The 26,566-nt window shown below is 41.0% G+C and overlaps 2 protein-coding genes and 1 pseudogene across 3 annotated transcripts in view; all 3 read right to left on the minus strand.

Moving 5' to 3' along the window:
* Positions 1-26,566, minus strand: part of LOC116050949 (E3 ubiquitin-protein ligase TRIM21-like) — a 130,525-nt gene that overhangs the window by 103,496 nt on the left and 463 nt on the right. The window lies entirely within an intron of this gene.
* LOC116050986 lies at positions 12,271-15,398 on the minus strand (annotated as a pseudogene).
* LOC116050940 (E3 ubiquitin-protein ligase TRIM39-like) overlaps positions 20,032-26,566 on the minus strand; it is a 36,586-nt gene continuing 30,051 nt past the window's right edge. Inside the window, exon 3 of the mRNA XM_036000573.1 lies at positions 20,032-21,398. Coding sequence (XP_035856466.1) covers positions 20,047-21,398 — 1,352 coding nt within the window. The 3' untranslated portion in view covers positions 20,032-20,046. The remainder of the gene's footprint in view (positions 21,399-26,566) is intronic.

Below are 26,566 nucleotides of genomic sequence, written 5' to 3' on the forward strand. Positions count from 1 at the left end.
TTGATTTGTGACCAGAAGCTGGCCTATAATAACAATACCTCATCCATGTTGAGGCACTTCCGTGTCAAGCATGATCGTGAGTTTTTCTTCTGACTCATTTGTTCCTTTTCAAATGTGAACTCAGTAGTGTCTCAATATACTTCTGTCTTAAGCGTTTGTGTTTTTCACATTTCAGTAGGCCTACATGCATGCAATTATTAATGTACATTTGTTGTGTTGTAGGAAATAGAGAGGACAGGATAGATGAAGCACTTGTCAACATGGTCGTAAAAGACTCACAACCCTTCAGAATGGTGGATGATATTGGATTCAGAGCTTTTGTGAGCCTTTTGGATCCGTCCTATATTCTGCCGTCACGGCAAACTCTGAAAGCCATGGTGGAGTCCAAGTTTATGGAGGAAAAGCTGAAGGCCAAGAAAGAATTGCAGAAGGCTACAGCTGTGAGTCTGACCTCAGACATGTGGACATCAATCCATATGGATGCTTATCTTGCCATCACTTGCCATTTTATTGATGGTGATGACAAATTGTCCACTATTTTGTTATCTGTGGGGAAGTTGCCAGAGAGGCATACGGCAGCCAACATAGCTGCTACTAAGAATTCTGTCATGGAGGAATGGGGGATTAAGGGAAAGGTGAGATGCCTTGTGACTGATGGTGCGGCAAACATGATAGCATGTGGGACTATTTTGCAAGTCAGACACAGCATTTACTTTGCCCATGCTTTAAACCTGGTTGTGAAAAAAGCCATTGACCAGACATCGGGTCTGGAAGAAATAAGGGGCAAGGCAAAGAAGATTGTGGCCTATTTCAGGACGAGCACTGTTGCCAGAGAGCGGCTCCTCAGCATCCAGCAACAGATGGGGACGCCTACTCAGAAGCTTGTGCAGGAAGTGGAGACTCGCTGGAACAGCACATATGACATGATGGCCAGGCTGTATGAGCAGAGGGAACCAGTCAGTGCTGCAGTGGTGTCACTGTGCACCGATTTGGTGGCTCTGACCTCAGCAGAATACCAAACCATAGCTGAATGCCTTGGAGCATTGTCTCCCATAAAAGAAGCAACAGTGGAGCTGTCAGCAGAAAAAAAACTGTCTCTGGTTCCAAAATTGTTCCCCTTGTGAGAATGCTGAGGCATGCTATAAGTTCCAAACAGCGGGAGGTGAATGGTGAGATGGCTACGCGGCTCATGACTGAGAGATTGAGTCACTATGAGACAGCCAGTCAACACTCCCTGGCCACTCTCCTGGATCCACGATTTAAAACCATGGGGTTTTGCAATCCTTGGAATTCTGACAATGTCGTGAGAAGGCTAACAGCAGAATGTTCATTTCTTTTAAGAAACAGCAGCACTCCACCTTAACCAGCAACACAAGAGCCTGCTGAATACTCAGTTATGAATCTATGGTCTATAGTCATTGTCAATTGTTTATATTGTATTTTTGTAGCCTAATGCATTTTTTGTCACTATTCAGGAAGGGGCCTATGGGATTTGCTGGACCAACATGTTTCAGAGATGAGGAAGGTGAAAAGTGCAACTGCAAATGCCACATTAGAGGTGCAGCGGTACCTCAGTGAGCCGAACGTACCACGTTAAGAAGACCCCCTCCAGTTTTGGGCACAACACAAGCATGTGTACCCTCATTTGTACGTGCTGGCTTGTAATATCCTGTGTACACCTGCCTCCTCTGTGCCATGTGAGCAGGTTTTCTCTAAAGCTGGCAAAGTGGTCAGTAAGAAAAGAAATCGGCTCAGCCCTGGAACAGTGGAGAAAATTCTGTTTCTGAATAACAATTACCTTTGATGAAGCAGATGCACAATAATATCCCCCTGACCTGTCCACAAGCACTTTCACTGTCCCATAGTATGTCCTTGCCACGGTCAAAGCACTGCCCCAATCAATTGACTCATACAATTTCTATAAACACCACACTGGCAGCTGACTACATGTCAGACTGTTAGATTGCTCATATAGCGTACGCCTTCTGCACTGCCTATCTCACCTATTTGGCTGAGGAGACAATGTTGCTCTAGGCTACGTCCTCAATATAATCACAGAAATGTGTGTGCAATGTGTTCTTCATTCATTTCCCTTCCAAATTGATGTATTTGTTTACAAACACCAGACAAGTTCACAACCAAAATCCTAACTTTGTTGTTTGTGGAGAAGGCAATTACATTTTTATTTATGCAAGGTCCCAAATAGGCTTAGTTATTTATGTCATTATTTATTTATCCATGAATTCATACTCAAAATGTATTCATCTTTGACTCAAAGACATTCATGGATAATATCTGTGAAACAGTTTGTGACACTGCTATCCTTAACTTCCACCACTAGATGTCCTCATAGAGTTCTGAAGCTTTGAGTATTGAACCTTTTTTCGATACAATTGGATTGAAAGCTTCACTGGTTCAGAAAGCTTCAGTTCGCCATCACGACCTCACAGCCAACTGCCAACCTTCCTCCAGCCTTCTTCTCCTGAAGCCCTTTTTAACTCAGCCTCCCCTAATTGGACCGTACCACCTACACAGGTGATTATGGGGTGAGCTAACCTGAGCAAGCACCAGTAACACTTAAGTTTCTCAAAACCTCATTACAATAGGATAGATCAGTTACTGCCAAAATTACTATTTATACATATATTTGCACCCACTACAATAGGCACCCCAAATATTATAAATCTACTGCAGAACTATCTTACCTATTGTTCTTCACCTTAGGATTGCCCAGCCCCTCCCTAGAGAAAGGACCTAATGAGGCAAACCTGCATCCACTCTCCCTGATTAAGCTGGTGAGCAGCCGAGCTACCCCCCCCACATCACAGGCAGAACCATAGAAAAACACAATGAACCCATAAAACCTGCCGAACAGGCCTATGTCAAATAATAAAGTAACAAACTAAAACAATAACCCACAACATTACAGTGAAATTAACAATGAAGCAGACACCAAACAAACAGTCTTAATGTTGGGAACAGGGGCCCAGTGAAAAGGGAGAAAGGCAGCCTTTTCACAGTTGGACAGTATAAAATAAATCAATGAAGTGAACAGGACATGTTTAACTGGTTGGACAGTATAAAATAAATCAATAAAGAGAACAGGACATGTTTTACTGGTTGGACAGTGTAAAAATAAAATGTGTGTGTGTATATATATGCTGTAAACTAAGAATGCTTTCATAAATGGAAAGTTTATTTTCATCAGTTAATAAAATGCAGTGAATGACCAGAAGAGAAATCTAAATCAAATCAATATTTGGTGTGACCACCCTTTGCCTTGCAAAGTTTTTGAAGGAACTCGGCTGGTAGGTTGTTCCAAACATCTTGGAGAACTAACCACAGATCTTCTGTGGATGGAGGCTTCCTCAAATCCTTCTGTCTCTTCATGTTCTCCCAGACAGACTCCATGATGCTGAGATCAGGGCTCTGTGGGGGCCATGCCATCACTTCCAGGACTTCTTGTTCGTCTTTACACTGAAAATAGTTCTTAATGACCTTGGCTCTAATCTCCATTTAGTCTAGTCTAATGTATTGTAGTGGGTGTACTGTACTGTATATTGGCCAGAATCTGCCTTTGGGGGAGGAGGGGGGCATATCATAGTGGGGGGCCTGGGTGTCCTCCCCCAGGGAAGTTTTAAGCATTAACGACTTCATTTCCTGCATTCCGATACACTTTTATGCACCAATTTATGGTGAAATACCTTCATTGAGCCTATGTGAAGAAAAAAGCACAGATGATAATTCAAAATATATCAAACATTGATCTGGATTCGTAGTACAGGGGTCCGTTTCAGAAAGCAAGTTTAGTGAAAACTCTGAGTTTGTTAACCCTGAGATGAGGGTAACTCTGGCTTTTCCGTTTCAGAAAGAGAGGTAACTTAACCTCAGAGTCAGTTACTATGGTTACTGAGTCTGTGAACCTAATCTGGTCGGGAGTTTGTCTCAGTCTCCTCCCTCTGACACTGTGTCAGAGGGAGGAGACTGAGAAAAACTCGGGGTTTCTTCTCTCTCATTTCCTCATTCATTCATTCAGTCAGGATCAGGCGCATTTCAATGCAGTTTGTTATCTGCATGAATAAAAAAACGTATTGGTTTATGTTAGGCAGATTATAAAACGTTTTGTTCTCAAACATGTCATGTCCTTTTGTCGACGATCCCGTTGATGAAAAAGCTGTATTAATTCACAGAGTTTACGTCGGGAGATGATATCGAGTCCCCCCTAAATGTATTTTCATTTCCACATAACCGATTTGAGAGGTATTTTTTTTAACAGTCCATTAGATATGTAGATACCTTATCCGTCCTCATATCACTAACATCAACCATCGTGGACATCCTTTAACATCCCAGCAGATTCTTTGTGTCGCATTACGTTTTTTGAAAACAGCAGTTTTCTTTATAACAGTGATGCGGATCATACTGTAATAGTAAAGCCACTGTATGCAGAGCCGTCAGAAAAGTGTGACTCGCTCTGAAACGTTTTTTAAACGTTTTTTGTATTGTTCCCTGGACACAAACCAGTGAGAGCAATTAAAAAGAAATAAATGATTATAAATTATATTCCTGTTAATGATCATGGTGCTGCAGCCTCAGAATGGGATTAGTAGTAGCTTACTTTTTCGCCCGCAGGATTGCACCCAAATGAAATTATAGGTGTAATACAATTCCAGTTTTCACCAGTAATATTATAAGTTAACTGTGATTAAATATGAAATTAATGCATTGTCAATGCTTACACATTGACTCAAGCAGCAATTTTTTCCCACACCAATTCTCTTTCTGTTGCAGCCACTGTCTTGCTTTTTTAACGAAATACATGTTCAAACTCGTTGTTTGTGCGCATGAGTATTTCCGCTGACCCGTTTGTTTGTGGTTGTTACTATGGTGAATCGTAGGATCATGGCTCCATTCATACTGCCTTTTTATTGTGGTGGTGCACGCACGTGAACATACTCGGAGTTGATTGAACCAACTCTAATCAGCTGTTCTGGAACCGAAAACTAAAAGTTTCCATCTCAGGGTAAATCAACTCAGACATCAGGGTTAGACTCAGAGTTTGTTAAACCTCCTTCCTGAAACGGACACCAGGGGCCTGTACCATGATGGTAGTTGAACAAACTCAGGGTTGCAGGATTGGTTTAGAGTTGACAAAACCAAACCAATGCAATCAGGCTTTATTGGTACCATGACGCAGCTCATCAACTTTCTCTGTCAACCCAGGCTTTGATCATTAAACTCTGATTACTCCGCGCACGTGCACATAAAAGAGTGACGTCGGCACCGAACAACCAATCACGTTCGATATGGATAGAGCGAGAGCAATATATTTTTCCGCGGAGGAGCAAGAAATTATTCTGCAGAAATATGAAGAATATAAAAATGTTTTTCAAGCACGCAGTAATACCATCTCTGCTGCCAAAGCAAGAGAACAATCTTGGAGGAGGATTGCTGAATGCGTTAATGCGTAACTTAAAGAAATACATTCTATAGGCCATTAATGTAAAATTATGAATATAGGCTAATCATATTAAAAATGTATTAAACAAAATGAAAATGTGTGTATTCATATGCTATATATGTATGTGTTTAAAATGTGAATGTATTGGCTTTGACATCCTAAGAAAGATTAATATTAATTGATTTTTAGATGCAACCCCAACTCCAAACGTTCTTGGCAGCAGATCAAGACGAAATATAAAAATATAATTCAAAGTGGTGAGTTTTTACGTGAAGTATTTACCACAACCTTTTATTATTTTTGTGAACATTTTAATCACAAACACTTCTTTGCAGCAAACAGAAAAAAATGTGAAATCCGGAAAACTGGGGGAGGGCCACCTCCTGCAGAATACACTGTGGCGGAGGAGTTGGCTTTGAGTAATAATTAGGGGCGGCCAATTATGGATGGGGTTTCAGGTGCTGTGCAATCTGACCCTGGTGCTGGCTCCTCGACGCAAGTGACACTGGGTATGTGTGTTCAATGCATTACTAGTAATTTAAAAAAAAGGGTTAAATATGGCTGACTCTATGTTCTGCAGTAGAGGGAAATACAGTGTCCCTGTTGAAGCCAGCACACATGCACACAGTCTCCCACACAGAGGTCAGTATGCAGCAGACAGTACACCATGAACATAACCTTCTTTATAACAGTTATGGTTTACATTGGCCTACTTTTACTTATTAGGGTGAAGCAAATGAAGACACTCTGTCTGTGTGTTCTGAGACAGTTCAATTCAATTCAATTCAATTTTATTTATAGTATCAAATCATAACAAGAGATATCTCGAGACACTTTACAGATAGAGTAGGTCTAGACCAAACTCTGTACTTTACGAAGCCCCAACTATTACAGTGGTTGCCTCAAGAGCAAGCATTAGCAGTAGCTATAGCGACAGTGGCAAGGAAAAACTCCCTTTTTTGTTAGGAAGAAACCTCGGACAGACCCAGACTCTTGGTAGGCGGTGTCTGACGGCACCAGTTGGGGGAGTGGTGAATGGTGGCAATAATAGTCATAATAAAGATAGTGAAGCAGTGATCACAATGGTAGTCATAGTAGTTCATGTCATAGTAGGGCACAGCAGGGCGTTACGGGGTGTAGTGTGGCACAGCAGCCTGGGTGGACGCGGTTGGACGCGGCAGGACGCAGTCGGACACTGCGGGGAAACGCAGAGCGTAGCAGGGTGTAGTAAGTCCATAGCGTCAGCTGCACCCAGGACCCCGGTGTAGGTGCCACCCAATTCCAAGGCGATGTTCTGGGTGAAGAAGAAACAAAGGGACTCCGGGGAGAAAACTCCCCAGAGCTAGGTTAGTAACAGGCATTTCTGGGACTAAGATGCACACAAAAGGAGACAAGTGAAAAGAGAGAAGAGGGAGCGGCTCATTGTGTCCTTGGAAGGAGCTTCCCACAGCAGTCTAGAGTTATAATAGTATAACTAAGAGAGGCAGGCTAAAGAGAGGGGCCCTGGACCGGGCTCGTACTCTCCCCTGCCGGAACGGGCTTGTACTTCCTGCCTCCCTCTACTCTACTCTACTATGCTGCAACTCCTCACTCCCTAACTATAAGCTTTATCAAAGATGATGGTTTTCAGTTTATTCTTAAATGTGGCGACGGTGTCAGCCCCCCGAACCCAAGTTGGGAGCTGGTTCCACAGGAGAGGAGCCTGGTAGCTGAAGGCTCTGGCTCCGATTCTACTTTTAGAGACTCTAGGAACCACAAGTAGCTCTGAGTTCTGGGAGCGCAGTGCTCTAGTGGGACAATAAGGTACTAAAAGCTCTTCTATGTATGATGGTGCTTGACCATTTAGTGCTTTGTAGGTCAGGAGAAGGATTTTAAATTCAATCCTGGATTTTACAGGAAGCCAATGCAGAGAAGCTAATACAGGAGAAATGTGATCTCTTTTGTTAGTTCTTGTCAGAACACGTGCTGCAGCATTCTGGATCAGCTGGAGGGTCTTGAGGGACTTATTTGAGCAGCCTGATAGTAAAGAATTACAGTAGTCCAGCCGGGAAGTTACGAATGCATGGACTAGTTTTTCAGCATCGTTTTGAGACAGGATGTTCCTGATTTTGGCAATGTTACGAAGATGGAAAAAGGCTGTTCTTGAGGTTTGTTTTAAGTGGGCGTTAAAGGATAGATCCTGGTCAAAAATGACTCCTAGATTTCTGACAGTAGTGCTGGAGGCCAGGGCAATACCATCTAGGGTAGCTATATATTTAGATAATGAAGTTCGGTGGTGCTTGGGTCCCAGCACAATAACTTCCGTTTTGTTTGAGTTCAACATCAGAAAATTGTGGGTCATCCAGGATTTTATATCTTTAATGCACGCTTGAAGTTTAGCTAACTGACCGCTTTCGTCTGGCTTGATTGACAGATATAATTGGGTGTCGTCTGCGTAACAGTGAAAGTTAATTGAGTGTTTCCTAATAATATTGCCTAGAGGAAGCATATATAAAGAGAATAGAATTGGTCCAAGCACTGAGCCTTGAGGAACGCCATGGCTAACTTTAGCGTATTTGGATGGTTTATCGTTAATATTAACAAATTGGGATCGCTCAGAAAAATAGGACTTAAACCAGCTTAGTGCGATTCCTTTAATGCCAACTAAATGTTCCAGTCTCTGTAAGAGGATGGTATGGTCAATAGTGTCGAATGCAGCACTAAGATCTAATAAGACAAGTATGGAGACAAGTCCTTTGTCAGCAGCAGTTAGAAGGTCGTTAGTGATTTTCACCAGTGCCGTCTCTGTGCTATGATGCTTTCTAAATCCTGACTGAAAGTCTTCAAATAGACTATTTCTATGCAGAAAGTCACACAATTGATTAGCGACTACCTTCTCAAGGATTTTGGAGAGAAACGGGAGGTTAGATATAGGTCTATAGTTGGCTAAGACCTCAGGGTCGAGGGTGGGTTTTTTCAGAATAGGTTTTATCACAGCTACTTTAAAAGACTGCGGTACGTGACCCGTTAATAAGGACATATTGATCGTATCTAGTAATGTGGTGTTGACCACGGGTAGTGCTTCTTTAAGTAGCTTCGTTGGAATGGGGTCTAAGAGACAGGTAGTTGGCTTAGCTGAAGAGACCCTTAACATTAATTGTTGGAGGTCTAAAGGATAAAAGCCGTCTAAATAAGTATCAGGTCTTATCGTTCTCTCTAGCCCTCCTGCGCCCAATGGTGAGTCGTTGGAAGCTGTGGGCAGAAGGTGATGAATTTTTTCTCTAATTGTTATAATTTTATCATTAAAGAAGGTCATGAAGTCATCACTGCTCAGAGCTATAGGAATAGATGGCTCAATAGAGCTGTGACTATCAGTCAGCCTGGCTACAGTGCTGAAAAGAAACCTTGGGTTGTTCTTATTTTCTTCTATTAGTATTGAGTAGTAGTCTGATCTGGCATTTCTGAGGGCCCTCCTATAATTTTTTAGACTATCTTGCCAATCCACACGAGATTCTTCCAGTTTGGTGGAACGCCATTTACTTTCAAGTTTTCGTGAGATTTGTTTTAATTTGCGAGTTTGGGAGTTATACCAAGGTGCTAGTTTCCTTTCCTTCATCATCTTCTTTTTGAGAGGAGCAACCGAGTCTAAAGTAGTCCGTAGGCAGGCCGTAGCAGCGTCTACAAAGTTATCAAGTTGGGAGGGACTAGAGTTAACATAACAGTCCTCTGTTATATTAAGGCATGACATTGAGTTAAGTGCTGTTGGAATAGCTTCCTTAAATTTAGCTATAGCACTGTCAGATAAGCATCTAGTGTAGAAACTTTTATTTAATTTCGTATAGTCTGGTAGTAGGAATTCGAAAGTTATTAAAAAATGGTCTGATAATAAAGGATTCTGCGGAAATACTATTAAATCGTCAATTTTGATGCCATATTCTAGCACAAGGTCGAGGGTGTGGTTAAAACAGTGCGTGGCCTTATGCACCCTCTGACTGAAACCAATAGAATCTAGCAGTGAATTGAAAGCAGTACTAAGGCTATTGCTCTCAATGTCCACATGGATATTAAAATCACCTACAATAAGTACTTTGTCTGATTGAAGGACTACGCATGATAAAAACTCTGAGAATTCAGATAAAAACTCAGAATATGGACCTGGTGCTCGGTAAACAACAACGAATATAATTGGCTGTACTGTTTTCCATGTTGGGTGTTGAAGATTAAGAACAAGGCTTTCAAACGAGTTATAATTTAGTTTAGGTTTAGGATTAATTAACAGGCTCGAGTCAAATATGGCTGCAACTCCCCCTCCTCGGCCTGAGCCTCGTGGAATTTGGGTATTATTATGACTGGGAGGAGTGGCTTCGTTTAAACTAACATATTCGTCATGGCCCAGCCAGGTTTCGGTGAGGCAGAATAAGTCAATGTGGTTATCTGATATCAATTCGTTTACCAATAATGCTTTCGATGACAGAGATCTAATATTTAATAGTCCACATTTGATTTTCCTATTCTGTTCTATCGTTGCAGTGGTTGTTTTAATTCCAATTAGGTTGTTTAGTATAGCACCTCTTTTGTTAGCGTTTGGTTTAAACGGTCTCAGTCGGGGGACAGACACGGTGGTTATGGGATTATGAATGGGTGATTGCTCTGAAGGGAGCACAGAGGGGCGTGTAGCGCTGTATCTCTGATTATTGACTTTGGGAGAGTGTGTCTGGTCAGTGTGCTTGTGGGAGTGTTTACGGGATGTAAACAGTCAATCAGAGGTCTGGGTATGGAGGGCGTGGTGCAAATTTCCACGTAGCATCTGGCTTCCGCGTGTATTGGGATGAATCCCATCCCTGCTGTACAGGGAGCCACGTTCCCAAAACAGATTGAAGTTGTCAATAAAACCTATCCTGTGAATACTGCATGTGAGCTGGAGCCAGGTGTTAAGGGAGAGTAGTCTGCTAAAGAGGCCTGATCCGCGACCTAGAGATGGAAGTGGGCCCGAAATAAAAACCGACTTCCCAGTGCTTTTTAAAGCCTCAATGAGAGTGGTAAAGTCTCGCCTTGTGCGCTCACACTCCTGAATCCGAGTGGACATGTCGTTATGTCCACAATGGACCACGATGCGTTTGATAGAGGTCGGAAATGAGGGTATCAGGTCCATAACTTTAGCCAGGATGTCTGCAACTTTGGCTCCGGGAAAACAGTGTGTGACAGCATTATGAAACCGTAGGTCTCTAGTGATGGAGTCCCCAATAATTACTGTGGTTAGGGGGAAGAGCGGACGAGGAGTGGGGGGGTGTGGGTAGCCGGTGACGGGAGCAAAACAGTCAGTGTCGGTTTCAGATGGGCAGGGAAAAGAAGAGGAAGAATGCTTACCGTTCGGTTGTGGAGATTGTTTTTGAGGAACGTTGTCATTTGGCCGATCCAGGCAGTGTAGGCCACCGGACCGTCTGACTACCGCATCCCTCAGAAGCTTTCGCCGCGCGGTAGCAATCGTCTTCCGTGACGACGGCTGGTCAGTCTGCTTTGAAGCGGGGCGAGCCCGGTGAGCCGCACTGGCCACCACCGGCTCCGACTCCGACAAAGCATTGAAGCGGTTGGAGAGGCTGAGGGCAGGAGGCGATGGAGCCCTACCCGAGGCTCTCTTTCGGCCGCAAACCACCTCAGTCCAGGGTGGCTTGATAACCGGTGTCGAGCAGGACGATGGGCGTGGGCAGGCAGCTGGGTCCCATGGCGCGGTATCCTGGAAGGCCGCCGAGAGAGATGAGATCCGGAGCGACTGATTATGAGCCACGTCCAAGCAGGCGGTTAACAAAGCATCTTTGGTTTTTAAGTCCTCGGAAAGCCGACGAACATCTTCCCTGAGGTCAGCAATTTCTTTGTTTGTATTATTGAACAACGAGGAAATCCTGAGGGGGAGTGGGGACTCGCCAGGTGTAGAGGTTGCCATGAAGCTAGCGTTAGTTTAGCCGGTAGGCCTAGTCTTGATAAATTAGCGTGAGGCTAATACTTACTTACACGTAAAAATGTATCTTTGGTTTTAAAAACACTTTATTAGTATAATAAAAACTAGGCGATAGAGCCGACTGTTAGGTAGGAGGTTGAAGGCAGCTGCCGGCTGCCTCGTCCCCGCCGACTGCTGTCGCTTGTGGATGACGTTCGCTTGTGGATGACGTGCAGACTGACTGTTCAGACATACACTGTGTTTAGGCTTCTAAAAACTGGGACCGTTGACTTACCTACCTTCCATAATTAACAACCTCGGTTGAGTGCAGATCTTCAGAGGTATCCAAATTGTTACAACAAAACAACAAACAGTTGTTGAGGTGAATGCCCAGCATGGGCTTTTTATTATGGCACACACTTGAATGTTTCATAATTAACATAATTAAGTGACTGGCCCTTACACATCTCTTTTATTGTAGGATTTTTCACAACCTGACCCAGAAACTGAGGCCTCTACCTCAATGGGCTACAGAAGGAATGTGAACAAGGTAATACTTTACACCCTTGACAAAAATTATCTGTTTGTAAAAAGTCATGCCACTTTATGTGATTTGATTAACCTCCAGAAAACTTGTAATGATTGTGGTGGAATTGTTTCAGGTGGAAACAGACTCAGTCAGGGCCCTTTACAAAAGGAGTCTCGAACTAGACTGTTCACTAAAGGAGCTGGACTGTGAGCTGAGGAGGCTCCAAATAAAAATTAAATTGGAGATCAATCAGCTGAAAAAAAAAAAAGATCTCAGTATGTTAAGTTATTTAATCAAGTAAACCTTTAGTGTGAACACCATGAATATTTATTAATATAACTTTCTCTTGCTCTCTTTTCCCTCCCTATAGCCACATGACCAATAAAACAGTTTGAGACCTATCTGCAGTGTGAATGTGTTTTTATTAAGTAAAATATTGTGTTGTGATTGCATCTCTGACAGCTGCGCCAGCTGGGTGGTCAAGTGTGATGGGGTCAATTCCATCTGGGAGAAGCTGGTTTTGTGGTGGTACTCGCTCCTTTCTGATAGTGGCTATATTGTGCAGAATGGCACATGCAGCCACTGTCTGTGATGCCCGCTCTGGTGACACTCTTAAGCGCCTCAGGCAGTTGAAACGTGCCTTTAGGATGCCAAAGGTCATCTCGATCTTGACCCTGGTTTTACTGAGGGCCACATTGAAGCGGTTTTGTGGCCCTGTCTGAGGGTCAGGATAAGGGGTTAGCAAAAACCTCTGGCATGCATAACCCCTGTCTCCTACCAACAGGCCATCAAAAAGCCCTGTCATAGAACAGAAAATGGGAGAAAAAGAAATAAGTTTTGCTGTCACAATTAAAATAAACACTTTAACATGTTTTGTACTGTACCAAATTTAACTTGCCTTCCTCAAAGCGCTGACACAACATAGACTCATGGAAAATTCGTGAGTTATGCACTGAGCCAGGCCATTTGGAATCCAAGCTTGTGATCATGCATTCATGATCACAAGTCATCTGCAGATGAAATCTGTTAGTTACTATTCATTTAAAGATTTATTTAAATTGCAAATAAAAATCATCACATATATATAGTAGCCCTACCTGAACATTAAGGCTGTGAAAGGACTTTCTGTTCACATAATCTGCCTCATGTTCTCCTAGAGCTGTGGAGATTGCAACATGTATGCAGTCTATTGCTCCAATGACTCTAGGGAATCCTTTCATATGAAAAAAAAAAAATATATATATATATATATATTAAAAACCATTCTTAACATGTATGGAGGAAATATTTATTCATAATTCAAATTGAAAGTCCAAAGAGAAATTGAAAGTCCAAAGACAAAACGAAGCAAGATCAAATTAAAAATATTATTATTTTTTTAAATTTTCCATTTATCAAATTAAAAATATTATTTTTTAAAATTTTCCATTGATCAAATTAAAAATATTATTATTTTTTTAAAATGTTTCCATTTGGCTTTTCCATTTGGATTTAATATTTGGCTTTTGAATTTAAATTTAACATTGGCTTTTAATTTGGATTTAATATTAGGCTTTTGAATTTCAATTTAACATTGGCTTTTAATTTGGATTTAATATTTGGCTTTTCGATTTCAATTTAACATTGGATTTTCATTTGGATTTAATATTTGGCTTTTGAATTTACATTTAACATTGGCTTTTCATTTGGACTTGACACATGTCAATGTAAATGAGGAGGCGTGGCCCAAAGGCTGGTGGGAGGGTCTGAAACTAAAGGGGTGCAGAGGCACCTTATGAACAGCAGGGGGAGCTGACTGCTGGGGAGCTCACTGTTGAGGAGCATCTGTCTACAGCTTGGCCACCAGGCTGGCTTATCCTCTTATTTCACATGATAGAAACTGATGATGTAGGCTAAACACAAACCACATTTCATGCAACAACAGTGAAGTTTTCATGTAGTTACTATAATTGGGCCCGTGTTAGTGAGGACTAGATTAGGACTGTATTTAAAGCTGATTCTGGTTTCCAACTTCGCCCCAGGTGTGTCTGTTTAAAACACGGACGGAGACAACTTCTCTCTTTTGATGTTTTATTTAATTAAGCAACAGTACAAACATGGGTGTGGGTAGCTACGTGTGTTAGTGTGTTGTCAGATCTCGAGGACACACACACACACACACACACACACACACACACACACACACACACACACACACACACACACACACACACAACCGGGTAGTCATCGTCCGAACTGCGACCTCTCCTTTTTCTTTCTCTCACTTTTTTCTCCGGGTGGTGCGCGCAGTGTGAGGTGCGTGTCCGCCAATGTTAAATTGAAATTCAAAAGCCAAATATTAAATCCAAATTAAAAGCCAATGTTAAATTTAAATTCAAAAGCCAAATATTAAATCCAAATGGAAAAGCCAATGTTAAATTTAAATTCAAAAGCCAAATATTAAATCCAAATGGAAAAGCCAAATGGAAAATTTTAAAAAAATAATAATATTTTTAATTTGATCAATGGAAAATTTAAAAAAATAATATTTTTAATTTGATAAATGGAAAATTTAAAAAAATAATATTTTTAATTTGATCTTGCTTCGTTTTCTCTTTGGACTTTCAATTTCTCTTTGGACTTTCAATTTGAATTATGAATAAATATTTCCTCCATAAACATGTAGCTACTGTAGACTATTGTATAATACTTAAGTGCTCTAAGTGCAAGCTGCTTTTCGAAGGGGAAAAAAATGATTGTGAAAGGTTAAATTTGTTCATGTCACCCTAACAATATATATTACCAGCAATTTTATAAAATCCCTCTTTTATGGACATGGTCGATAAATGTCCAGGGAACACAATGAAGCTATTTATGTACCCCTGCAGTGCGAGGACCACCTTGTGAATGGTTCGTCAAACCGTGTTTTTCCCTAGGTTCTCTGCATCACCGACCGCATACAAGTATGTACCACTTGCGAAGAAACGCAATGCAATACATACCATTTGCGGTACAGTAAGTGCATGGCTTCGACAAGTCACATTTGTTATGTGCGGCTCAAGAAGTTCGCAAAGATAAGTTATTCCTTCCGTGGAATATCTGTATCTTTCATACAAGTAAGTATCAGGAAAGTCAAGGGGATTTTGTCTGTCCCTAAAAACTCTTTCTCTACGAAGTGCTCGTCTAACAATTTGCGCTGAGATGTCCACAGGATTTGGAAGAAAAGGTGAAGCCATTGCAATGATTGCAACAGAGAACAGAAGCTGGGAATTAATTACGTCACCTATATGTTTCTTTGCTCACCGCTGATTGGTCAAACTTCTGACTGAGATCTCGAATCCAGAACATAACCTGCCCCGGAGCAGGTTAGCCGTGCAGCGTAAGATACCATGGCAACGAACACCGATTAAAGCCAAGCTACTTTCATAGTACCTAAAACCCAGGGTTGGTGGAAACTAAACTGAAACATAGCTGGCTAGCCACCTAAACCAGCTTCATGGTATAGGCCCCAGGCCTCTGAAGGCCTCTGTATTTACGTTTCCTAAGATGGCGACGGCATGTCCCGCCCTAGTCTGCCTTACGCCACTGTGATTGGCTTACCATTGCATTCTTTCCGCAACCCTAACCAATCACACTCCTCATGCCTTAACGTAACCAATCCGACCAACGAAGGCAACGTATACTAGCCAATCAGAGGCAGAGTAGGGCGGGACATGACGTCGCCATCCTGGGGCACACACACACACACACACACACACACACACACACACACACACACACACACACACACACACACACACACACACACACACAAACACAAACAAACAAACAAACAAACAAACAAACAAACAAACACACACACACAGAAAGTTTTTGGTAATCATTTCTGAAAAGAATTATAATATCAAAGACACAAACATGCACACCAATAACTCAACGGCATTACTCCAACACCGACCGACCGACCGATTCCCCCCCCCCAAAATAATAATAATAATAATAATAATAATAATAATAATAATAATCGTGATGAGCGGGGGATAGTGGAACCAAACGCAGGAAGAGGGCAGGCAGAAGGTCTGAACACGAGGATTTATTGGGAACAAAAAACAGCAGCACAAAGACTGGAAAAACTCACAGGGAAGAACTCCCAAAATAACGCAGGAAAAAATACTTAACTAAGGACCCAGGCTCTAACACGCTGAACAGGATAGAAAACACACACTACTGGCAGGACACGGACACAAACAGACGCAAACGGACACAAAAGAATCTGACGAGACAAGGGAAACACAAGGGCTAAATCCACTGGGTAATGAGGTAACAAGGGGCAGGTGACACAGCAGGTGAGACACATTAGAGAGACAGGGTAATCAACAAAGGCGGGAAAACACAGGAAGTAAAACTGGACATGACAAGACAGAAAACCAGACTATCAAAATAAAACAGGAAACAGAAATAGACAATACACAGAACACAGTCAAAACAGGGTAAACAGAAACACACAATGAACCGGGAAATAAGGAAACAGAAATATACACAATGAAATATACACTGTCCAGAATACACAACACAGGATACATTTACAAGACCGGTAACAGAAAAATATAGAATAAATATACAAAAACAGGAAACATACAAAAGAACAACAGGGGTCCGTTTCAGGAAGGAGGTTTAACAAACTCTGAGTCTAACCCTGATGTCTGAGTTGATTTACCCTGAGATGGAAACTCTGAGTTTTCGGTTCCAGAACAGCTGATTAGAGTTGGTTTAATCAACTCGGAGTATGTTCACGCGTGTGCACCACCACCACAATAAAAAGGCAATATGAATGGAGCCATGATACTACGATTCACCATGGTAACAACCACAAATAAACGGGTCGGCGGAAATACTCATGCGCACATACAGCGAGTTTGAACATGTATTTCGTTAAAAAAGTAAGACAGCGGCTGCTGCTGCAACAGAGAGAGAATTGTTGTGGGAGAAAATTGCTGCTCGAGTCAATGCATAAGCATTGACAATGCATTAATTTAATATTTAATCACAGTTAACTTATAATATTACTGGTGAAAACTGGAATTGTATTAGGCTACACCTATAATTTCATTTGGGTGCAATCCTGCAGGCGAAAAAGTAAGATAGCCTACTACTATATCCCATTCTGAGGCTGCAGCATCATGATCATTAACAGAAATATAATTTATAATCATTTATTTCTTTTTAATTGCTCTCACTGGTTTGTGTCCAGGGAACAATATAAAAACGTTTAAAAAATGTTTCAGAGCAAGTCACACTTTTCTGACGGCTCTGCATACAGTGGCTTTACTATTACAGTATGATCCGCATCACTGTTATAAAGAAAACTGCTGTTTTCAAAAAACGTAATGCGACACAAAGAATCTGCTGGGATGTTAAAGCATGTCCACGATGGTTGATGTTAGTGATATGAGGACGGATAAGGTATCTACATATCTGATGGACTGTTAAAAAAAATACCTCTCAAATCGGTTATGTGGAAATGAAAATACATTTAGTCGGGACTCGATATCATCTCCTGACGTAAACTCTCTGTGAAGTAATACAGCTTTTTCAACGATGGGATAGTCGACAAAAGGACATGACATGTTTGAGAACAAAACGTTTTATAATCTGCCTAACATAAACCAATACGTTTTTTTATTCATGCAGATAACAAACTGCATTAAAATGCGCCTGATACAGACTGAATGAAAACTCTGGGTTTCTTGAAGAAAACCTGCTCCCGACCAGGTTAGGTTCACAGACTCAGTAACCATAGTAACTGACTCTGAGGTTAAGTTTCCTCTCTTTCTGAAACGGAAAACCCAGAGTTTCCCTCATCACAGGGTTAACAAATTCAGAGTTTTCACTAAACCTGCTTTCTGAAACGGACCCCTGGCAACAGAAGTGTCCATAACCATCACAAATAATAATAATAAGAAGAAGAAGAAGAAGAAGAAGAAGAAGATATAGGCCTATAAAAGTATATGTTAACCGTCATGTTGTCCTCTGGTCAAATTTGACCCGTTTTCAAAGTTTTTTTTATAATCAGAATATATGGGACGTCGAAATAAGCGCCGAAAATGTAAAAAAAAACAAAAAAAAACATGAACGATAAAAAAACGTTAAAAACACCATTAGAAAATGTCAAAAACGTCAGAAAAAGTGACAGAAACTCGCCCAAAATATTGAAAAAGGGACAAAAACGTTGAAAGAAAGAAACAAAACGTCAGAAAAAGAGATTCAAATTTTGATAAAAGTAAACAAAACATAAAAAAAGCTCCTAAAACTCTGTGTTTTTCATGTCTGTCTGGAAGAGAACACGAGGGGAAAGAAACACAAGAACATCAACAGACGTACACACTAAATAAATGACATTGAAAAGTCAAAACTAAAATCAAAAATAAAACTTTTATTGTCTTCTTCTGTTATGGCTTTTTTAAGACAAACGTGAAACTATAATAACCTTGCTTGGATGTTGATGTACAGCTTATAAAAAAGGTTTACTGTATTTGCAGAAAAAAAATCATCTTTGTACATCAAATTCTGACCCAAAATGAAAGACAGTATTTATCTGAAGGCCATGACAGGAACAGCAGACACTAGAATACAACAGGGAACAAGTTGTAGATGATGGCTCTGTTTGATTTAGCCTGGGTTAGACAAGTGGGATAAACTTTATTTGAGTTGGTTCAGCTTCTTGGACACGATTACAGGACAGGATGATGAAAGGCTCGGTTGGTAGGATGAATTTAAGGTTGTTCAAATCATTTCTGACTGGATATTTGGGTTGTATATTAGAGCATTGGGACAGCTGTTTGTGACTGTTATATATATATATGATAAATATGATTCAATAGTTTGAGTTATGGAGGAGCAGATCAGAGTAAACTTCTTCCTACTCCTTTTCAGTTATGTGATATTTATTCACGTTTATGAGACGTTGTTATATGTTCATTTTAATGTTATTCTTGTTTTGTCAGAGGCTACATCCTGGGCTTTAACCCTCCTGTTGTCCTCGGGTCAAATGTGATCTATATCACAAATCTGGGTTTCTTTCAACCAAATTTCCCAAAAATAACTGAATGAAGTTGGCTAGAAGCCTAGATGTAACACAGAATTGGGTAATAATTTATACGTTATGCTTTACAAACAGGCAAACCAGAGGAGGACAGCATGTGAGTACGTAGGAAAGTGTCAAAGAAAGCCTCCAAAGAGTTAAAACCGTCCAAAAAAAGAGTCAAAAGTGAGACAAAAGCGTCAATAAAGTGTCAATAACTGTCAAAATATGGCCGACTGAAAGACAATATGAGGCTTAAACTGACAGCGGCCAAATGTAAAGTGATGAGCCAGTTTGGCTGGTGATGAATTAAACAAACAACTTTGCATCTATTTGAATCAACAGGCTGCAGAAATGTTGTTAGATTGGTCTGGTCAAGAAATTTGGGCATTTTTTTTGTGTGTTTTTGTCTATGAAAACTCCATCTTTATCTGACAACACTGCTTGTAGCACTAATCCTACATCACCACTTGTGTTGTGTCAGTGTGTAAAGTCTGATTTCTGGTTGTGTGGAGGCTCCACGCAGAGCTTTCTCCGTAGCCGACATCAGGGACCTGAAGGTTATACCTGTGGGTTAGTCTGTGGGTCTGTATATGTGTGTGTGTGTGTGTGTGTGTGTGTGTGTGTTAATGTGTCCTATTCATAGAAGATAATACATTATAAGGGTGCAAGATATATCGACTCAATATCGTTATCACAATATATCGAAAGTGTCGCAATAAATATGCAATATTTAGTTTATTTTGTGGAGGGCTGCGTCCCGTCTGTTGGCTTTGTGGCTTAGTTGTGTTTGATTTAGAGCTTGAAACGCTATAATGATCATGTTTCATTGGCCAGTTACCGTGCCACTTGCACATGTTAGTGCACGTCAGCGCACGGGTCCACTATGTGACAAACCCTATGGAGCGTACCACATGACGTGTGTGCATATTTCGACAGAGTGACAGTGTAAGTGAAGAAATAGATAGAGGCAACAAAATGGAACGAATCAGAGAAGAGAAAGGACTCATATATAAATATATGAATATGTACATTCATTCCCTTGATTGAAAATAAATCAATACCTGAATTTAGATCAGTGATTAGTTTACTCTGACAGGAGAGATGATCAGAGGGGCAGAGTTTTTACCAGTTTTATTCCAGGGATTGAAGAATGGGAAGAGTTTCTCAGTGAAGGAGCAGCCAGTAAAGGAGTAGATTAGAGCTGCAGCATCTACGTCATAAAAGGAGACCAGACCCTCCTCATAATCCACAAACACCCCCACCTTCTGAGGAGGAGACTTCAGAGAGAGAAGGACTGAAGGGTCAGCTAGAGCTTTGTACTCATTTCCATTTCTCAACCATATAGTCCAGTAACCATTCTGAGGGCTCAGTGTGATGCTTCCCTTCCTGTTGATTGACTCTCTGGCCACTCCTAAATCCCATTCAGTCTTTCCTTTAACTTGAACCTCAAAGTAAAATCTGCCTGAAGAGAAACTCTGTTTTCCTAAAACACTAACACTATTAGAAAATATATCTGGGTTGTCTGGGAGATTCTTCCTCACATCACCAAGATTCACACTTTTCCCATCATCAGACAGGATGAGTTCAGGATGTGCTGTATCAGGATCAAGAGTCACATCCACTGCATACTGCTGGACCCTCTTCAGCTCGGCTTCAAGCAGCTTCTTCATCTCTTTACTGAGTGTCTCCTCCAGCTGAACCACAGCTTTCACCACAGTCCCCTCATATGATGATGGACGGACGCTGACCTCTGTCCAGTCCTTGGTGGGTGGAGGTTGTTGGATGTTTAGGGACTGGACACTCTGGAGAAGATGGAGGTGGTCTTCAGAGCGTAACACCTGCTCCACCTCAGTGCTCCTCTTCATCAGCTCAGAGATTTCCTGTTCCAGCTCTTTGATGAAAGCTTCGGCCTGTTTTTCTGTTGTTTTCTGCTTCTCTTTGATCGTGTTGATGAGCTCATTCAGGCCTCTCTCAACAGACTCCTTCAGAGAAGTGAAGACCTGAACACCTTCTGCTATCTCTCTGTCTGCATCTTCCTCACTGAGGTCGACTGAGTGTTTGATCTCCTGAATCTTCAGTCGTCTCTTCTGGATCATCTGCTGAATTTCAGCCTCTGTCTTCCCCAGCTCTGCCTTCTTTCCTTCATATCCTTCTTTCAGAGGAACAACATCATGTGTCTTGTGATCTAAAACAGAGCAGAGCATGCAGACACATGTCTGGTCGGTCTTACAGAACAGCTCCAGAGGTTTATCGTGCTCCGTACACATCCTGTCTTCCAGGTTCTCCACAGGGTCGATCAGCTGATGTCTTTTTAGGCCTGACATTGTCAGATGAGGCTCCAGGTGAGTCTCACAGTAGGAGACCAGACACACCAGGCAGGACTTCAGGGCCTTCAGTTTGGTTCCAGTGCAGACGTCACAGGGAACTTCTCCTGGTTTGGACACTTGTTGCTCTGAGCTGCTGCTGCTGGCTTTCTGTTGAGCTGAACTGAGCAACCATCTCAGAGATGAAAGTGTTGACGTGCAGCTCAGGTCTTGTGTTGAAAACCTTTTTACACATCGGACAAAGGCACCTGTCACTAGTATTCCAGTGTTCAGTGATGCAGTTTTTGCAGAAGTTGTGACCACATGGTGTGCTGACAGGATCAGTGAACACATCCAGACAGATGGAGCACAGAAACTGATCTTCAGATGACAGAATGCTCACAGCAGCCATATCTACACATAGTGTTAATAAAAAGAAAAACATATTCAAAATCTGTGAATAGACTGATCTTAGCCTACAGCCTATGGTTACTCTAGCAACAAGTAACGTTATCTGTCCAAAACTTTTAATCGCCTTGATACAGAGTTCACTCTTGCCAAACTGCTCTTATAACTTCATGACAGGTCCAAACTGTTCTACTTTACTTGAGGTCAAGGAAAAATATTTATGGACATATTACAGTTTAATTCGATGTTAACGATGTTAATTAATGATTATTGGGCCTGCCGTGGCATATTTATGACAGGGTAGCCTAATGCCAAGTTGTCAAAACACAAACATGTCAAACAATACTAACTTAGCATTAAAAGGGTCATCATTTACCAAATGACACTTAAAGCTATAGTGTATAGTTTCCAGCCATGATGAATACTAAGTAATGACAACAATTATAAGTGCTAATGTCGCGGATGACACCATCCTGAGAAATACAGAGAGAGTTTGGTGGAGCTGAGAGTCTTAATTGGCTTTGTAGCAACTCATTTAGCAATTACTTGAATGTAATGGACGTTCATTAATATAAAAAAGTTACGTACTAAAGCCTTAATGAATTCATGTTCATGATAGGTGTCATGTCATAATTATGGCGGTGTCATGTCAGTCTTTAACACACCCCTTCAAATAGGTCATGTAACAACATCAAACTATTTTGATATAAACAGAATGTCCTCATCCCATATCCTGTTTAAATAAATATCAATATAAATGTAAAAGTTGATATATCGCCCAGTCCTCGATTTTAAAGGAGAAATGGAAACTAAATTTTAAGCAGTATGCTAATAAATGACAACCACACATGAAGAGCTGAAGTCTGTCATATATTCTGTTAGCTTTTGTTCAACCAGGTTTTAGTTCTTGAAATAAAGGCTGTCTTGTTGCTAGCAGCATGACACCAAACACTACTATAATGTACAAGAATGATAACATCATCATGAAACTACAACTTTAACCCTAACACATCTGATTGGAATGAGTGGAGCACTGTCCCGTAAGTTTGCCCCCCCATATCTATATATTTATTTATTTAAACTCATGCTGGAGGCATTAGGTTTAGATGAATCTTATAAAGACCTGAAAGATATCACGGGCGCCTAAAACAGACAGAATGTGTTATGTGTTGACTTCCTCCGTGACCATGGCAGTCTTATCATCCAGCTGTTACTGTTAGTGACACAGAGTTGAAGTACTTAGGTTAGGTTCTGAGGTTATATTAGTCACTGACCTGAATGAGACCTGGGTACCACTAACTCAACTTACAGAGCATGAGCTTGAAATTCCACTACAGTAATGTTACAACAAATAGAGACTACACTGAAATAAATGTACATTTTTTTTTATCTATAAAATAGTTTTTTATCTGTTTACAATCTTAAATGATGCATCGTTCATGGCGTCGTTTACAGCTGGAGAATGTGTTGCTGCCAAGTGCACAAGTTGTATCAGCAGGTCACAAATAACAATCTGTTCCCTTACAAGTATTGTGTTTCTCATGTCCACCCACTCTTTCTTCCTGAAAATACAAATTAAAAAGGGTGACTGACCTTCTGGTCTTCGTTCAAGACGCACATGAGATTTTGTTGCTGGTATTTCTTTAGATGGCGGATACTTTCCAGCAGCCATATCTACACATAGTTTGAATAAAAAGAAAAACATAAAAAATCTGTGAACAGACTGATCTTAGGCTACAGCCTACGGTTACTTTAGCAACAAGTAATGTTATCTGTCCAAAACTCTTAATCACCTTGATACCAAGTTCACTCTGCCAAACTGGTCTTATAACTTCATGTCAGGTCCAAACTGAGTGAAAATGAAAAGAAGGAACAGTCTAGCAAAATAAATAAACAAGACCACACAGCCATGAACACTAGAATAATAACAATATATTTAAATAAATAACTTAATGAAAAAGCATAAAGAGTAGTTTTAGCTGTTGATAACCATGGACAACCAACATTTGTTTGTGTGTGTGTCTGTGGGCGAGTGTATGTGTCTATGTGTGCGTGTGCGTGTGTGTGTGTGTGTGTGTGTGTGTGTGTGTGTGTGTGTGTGTGTGTGTGTGTGAGGAGCCATGCCCCCCCCCGACCCAACCCAGGCCAGGCTAGGCGGCCACCAACCCCATGGTGACCCTGATGCCCCGGAGCTCCAGGGACAGGACACAAGGCCAATGAGACCCCCCCCACACCCCCAACTCCCACGCATGCCACTGTAAATGTATTGTGTTGGATGCATGTCATGATTTGTGGAGTGTTGTATGGTGGAGTGGAGATAAGGTGCGTGGTAACTAAAGTGCAGTTAAAAATTGGGGGGAGTCGCGACATGGGCACCCCATAACTGGCAGGTAGTGGAGGTCCTAACATGCCCCTACCACCCCCCAAGCCCTCTGTGTCTAATGTGTGATTAAAATTGAGGGGCGGCCAGTGTGGGAGGAAGGAGGGTGAGGACCCAATAAAGTAGCCCCGCCCACCAAACGCCTCACCGTCCGTCCGCCCCACAGAGTCCTAAGGTTGTATGTATTGAGACATAACCGAAGGGGGAAGGTGGACGAGGTCAGAAGGAGGCCAAATTGGTCCTCCCCACTGGGGCATTCAGCCCCGTCCCCGTGCCTGTATATATATATATATATATATATATATTAGGGCTGTCAAACGGTTAATTTTTTTAATTGCGATTAATCGCTGAATTTCTATAGTTAATCGATTAATCGCATATTTTAATCACATGATTAACATTTTTTTTACTATTTAGAACTGTTTTTAAGTACATATTAACAATGGAAAGCAATTCTTACCAGTATATCTTGATTGGGAATCAAATTAATGCAAAGAAAGTTACTTTATGAACTTTACTTTAAGATTTGTATTTGTCATACAACAAACTTATTATTTATTTACTGTAAACAAAAGAAAAATGTGTGAATATGTCATTATTGCACAATTCCTCCACCTACCTAACTAAAAAACTAAAAATCCCTATCCTTACCAGAGTCAGTATAATGTTTAGTAACTCCTAAATAATTTTGATTACTCACTGGTAACCACTGATTAACCCAGTGATCACCGGTTAATAAGACAGCGTTTGCACACCTTGCAGCAGTTCCAGTTGGGCTGCTTTCTGTGTATGCGTGAAAACTACTGTCCCCCTCAATGGCAATGAGACGGGTCAGAACATGCCAACCGTAGTACATCTTTAAGACCCGAGTCCTCTACGATGCTGACAGGTCTGCAGTTAGTTGCCACCCGTTATGCAAGAGCTGTAGTATTTTTGTTGGATTTGGTTTCATCCACAGGTCGGCAAGTAGCGCTCTCCAAAATAGTGCTTTTCCTGAGTGGGTAGCATCAACCTGAGTCACGTTAATTATCTCGTAGGTGGTAGCTCAAGCTTGACGTGCTTCGGTGATATTTTAATTCGGCTTTACTCAATGCTGCATATGGCTTTCGACTTGTCTACAAGCCGTCCGGGAGTTTTGGAAGATAAAAAGCGTCATTCAGATTGTGTTGCTGGTGCATTTCTCCATCATGCTGCAGCCTGCAGCAGCAGGAAGTATGGCAGCCTGATGAGAAGTAACGGTGCAGCAAAGGGTCAAAATAGTAGCCTGTTAGGCATGACGCGAAGCCGAGTGAATAGTAAAAATAAATTAATAAATGGCATCATTCGATTAATGCGATTAAAAAAAATTGACGCGTTATGCTCAGCCCTTAATCGCATCGCGATTAACGCGTTAATGCTGACAGCCCTAATATATATATATATATATATACATACAGTGGTGTGCATAAGGTTACACACCCTTGCTAAAGTTGACTAAAAAGAGGAATCATCTTTCATCATCTCAAAAAAATCATCTTTTGTAAATTGATCTTAATGCTTTAATTAAAAAAAATAGGAAAAATCCAATCTTTAAGAACACCAATTTTCTTTTTGAATGAATGATGTATCGTAACTAAATAAATGTTCTTCCTTAAAATACAGGGGGCATAAGTCAGTGCACCCCTATGTTAAATTCCCATAGAGGCAGGCAGACTTTTATTTTTAAAGGCCAGTTATTTCATGGATCCAGGATACTATGCATCCTGATAAAGTTCCCTTGGTCCCCACATCATCACATACCCTTCACCATACCCCACATCATCACATACCCTTCACCATACCCCCACATCATCACATACCCTTCACCATACCCCACATCATCACATACCCTTCACCATACCTAGAGATTGGCATGGGGTACTTTCCATAAAATCATCTCTCAATGCAAATCAAACCAGCTATTAGGTTAACTGACATAAAACCATGCTAATCTCTAGGTATGGTGAAGGGTAAAATAAAAATCTGCCTGCCTCTATGGGAATTTAACATAGGGGTGTACTTACTTCTGCCCCCTGTATGTTAAGTATGAACATTTATTTATTTATGACATACATTATTCATTCACAAAGAAAATTGGTGTCCTTAAAGATTGGATTTTTCCTCATTTTTTTAATTAAGGCATTACGATCAATTTCCAAAAGATGATTTTTTTATTCCTCGTTTTAGTTAACTTTAGCATGGGTGTGTAAACTTATGCACACCACTATATATATATATATATATATATATGTATATAGAATGTGGGCACAAGTGTTTCCCAGAATTCCTTGTAGAATTCAGGAAAACCATAAGGCCCAGGGGCTTTATTATTCGGCATATGCAAGAGGGCTTCATGGAGTTCAGCCATTGAAACAGGTAAATCCAGACTGCTGCAATTTTTAACGTAACAGCAAGGAAACAAACTGCAGGAAAATGCAAAGCACTCGAGCATCACGAGAATAGACAGCTGATCAAGTTTCAGAGAATAAA

The sequence above is a fragment of the Sander lucioperca genome, chromosome 4 (genome assembly GCF_008315115.2).
Source record: "Sander lucioperca isolate FBNREF2018 chromosome 4, SLUC_FBN_1.2, whole genome shotgun sequence".
NCBI lineage: Eukaryota > Metazoa > Chordata > Actinopteri > Perciformes > Percidae > Sander > Sander lucioperca.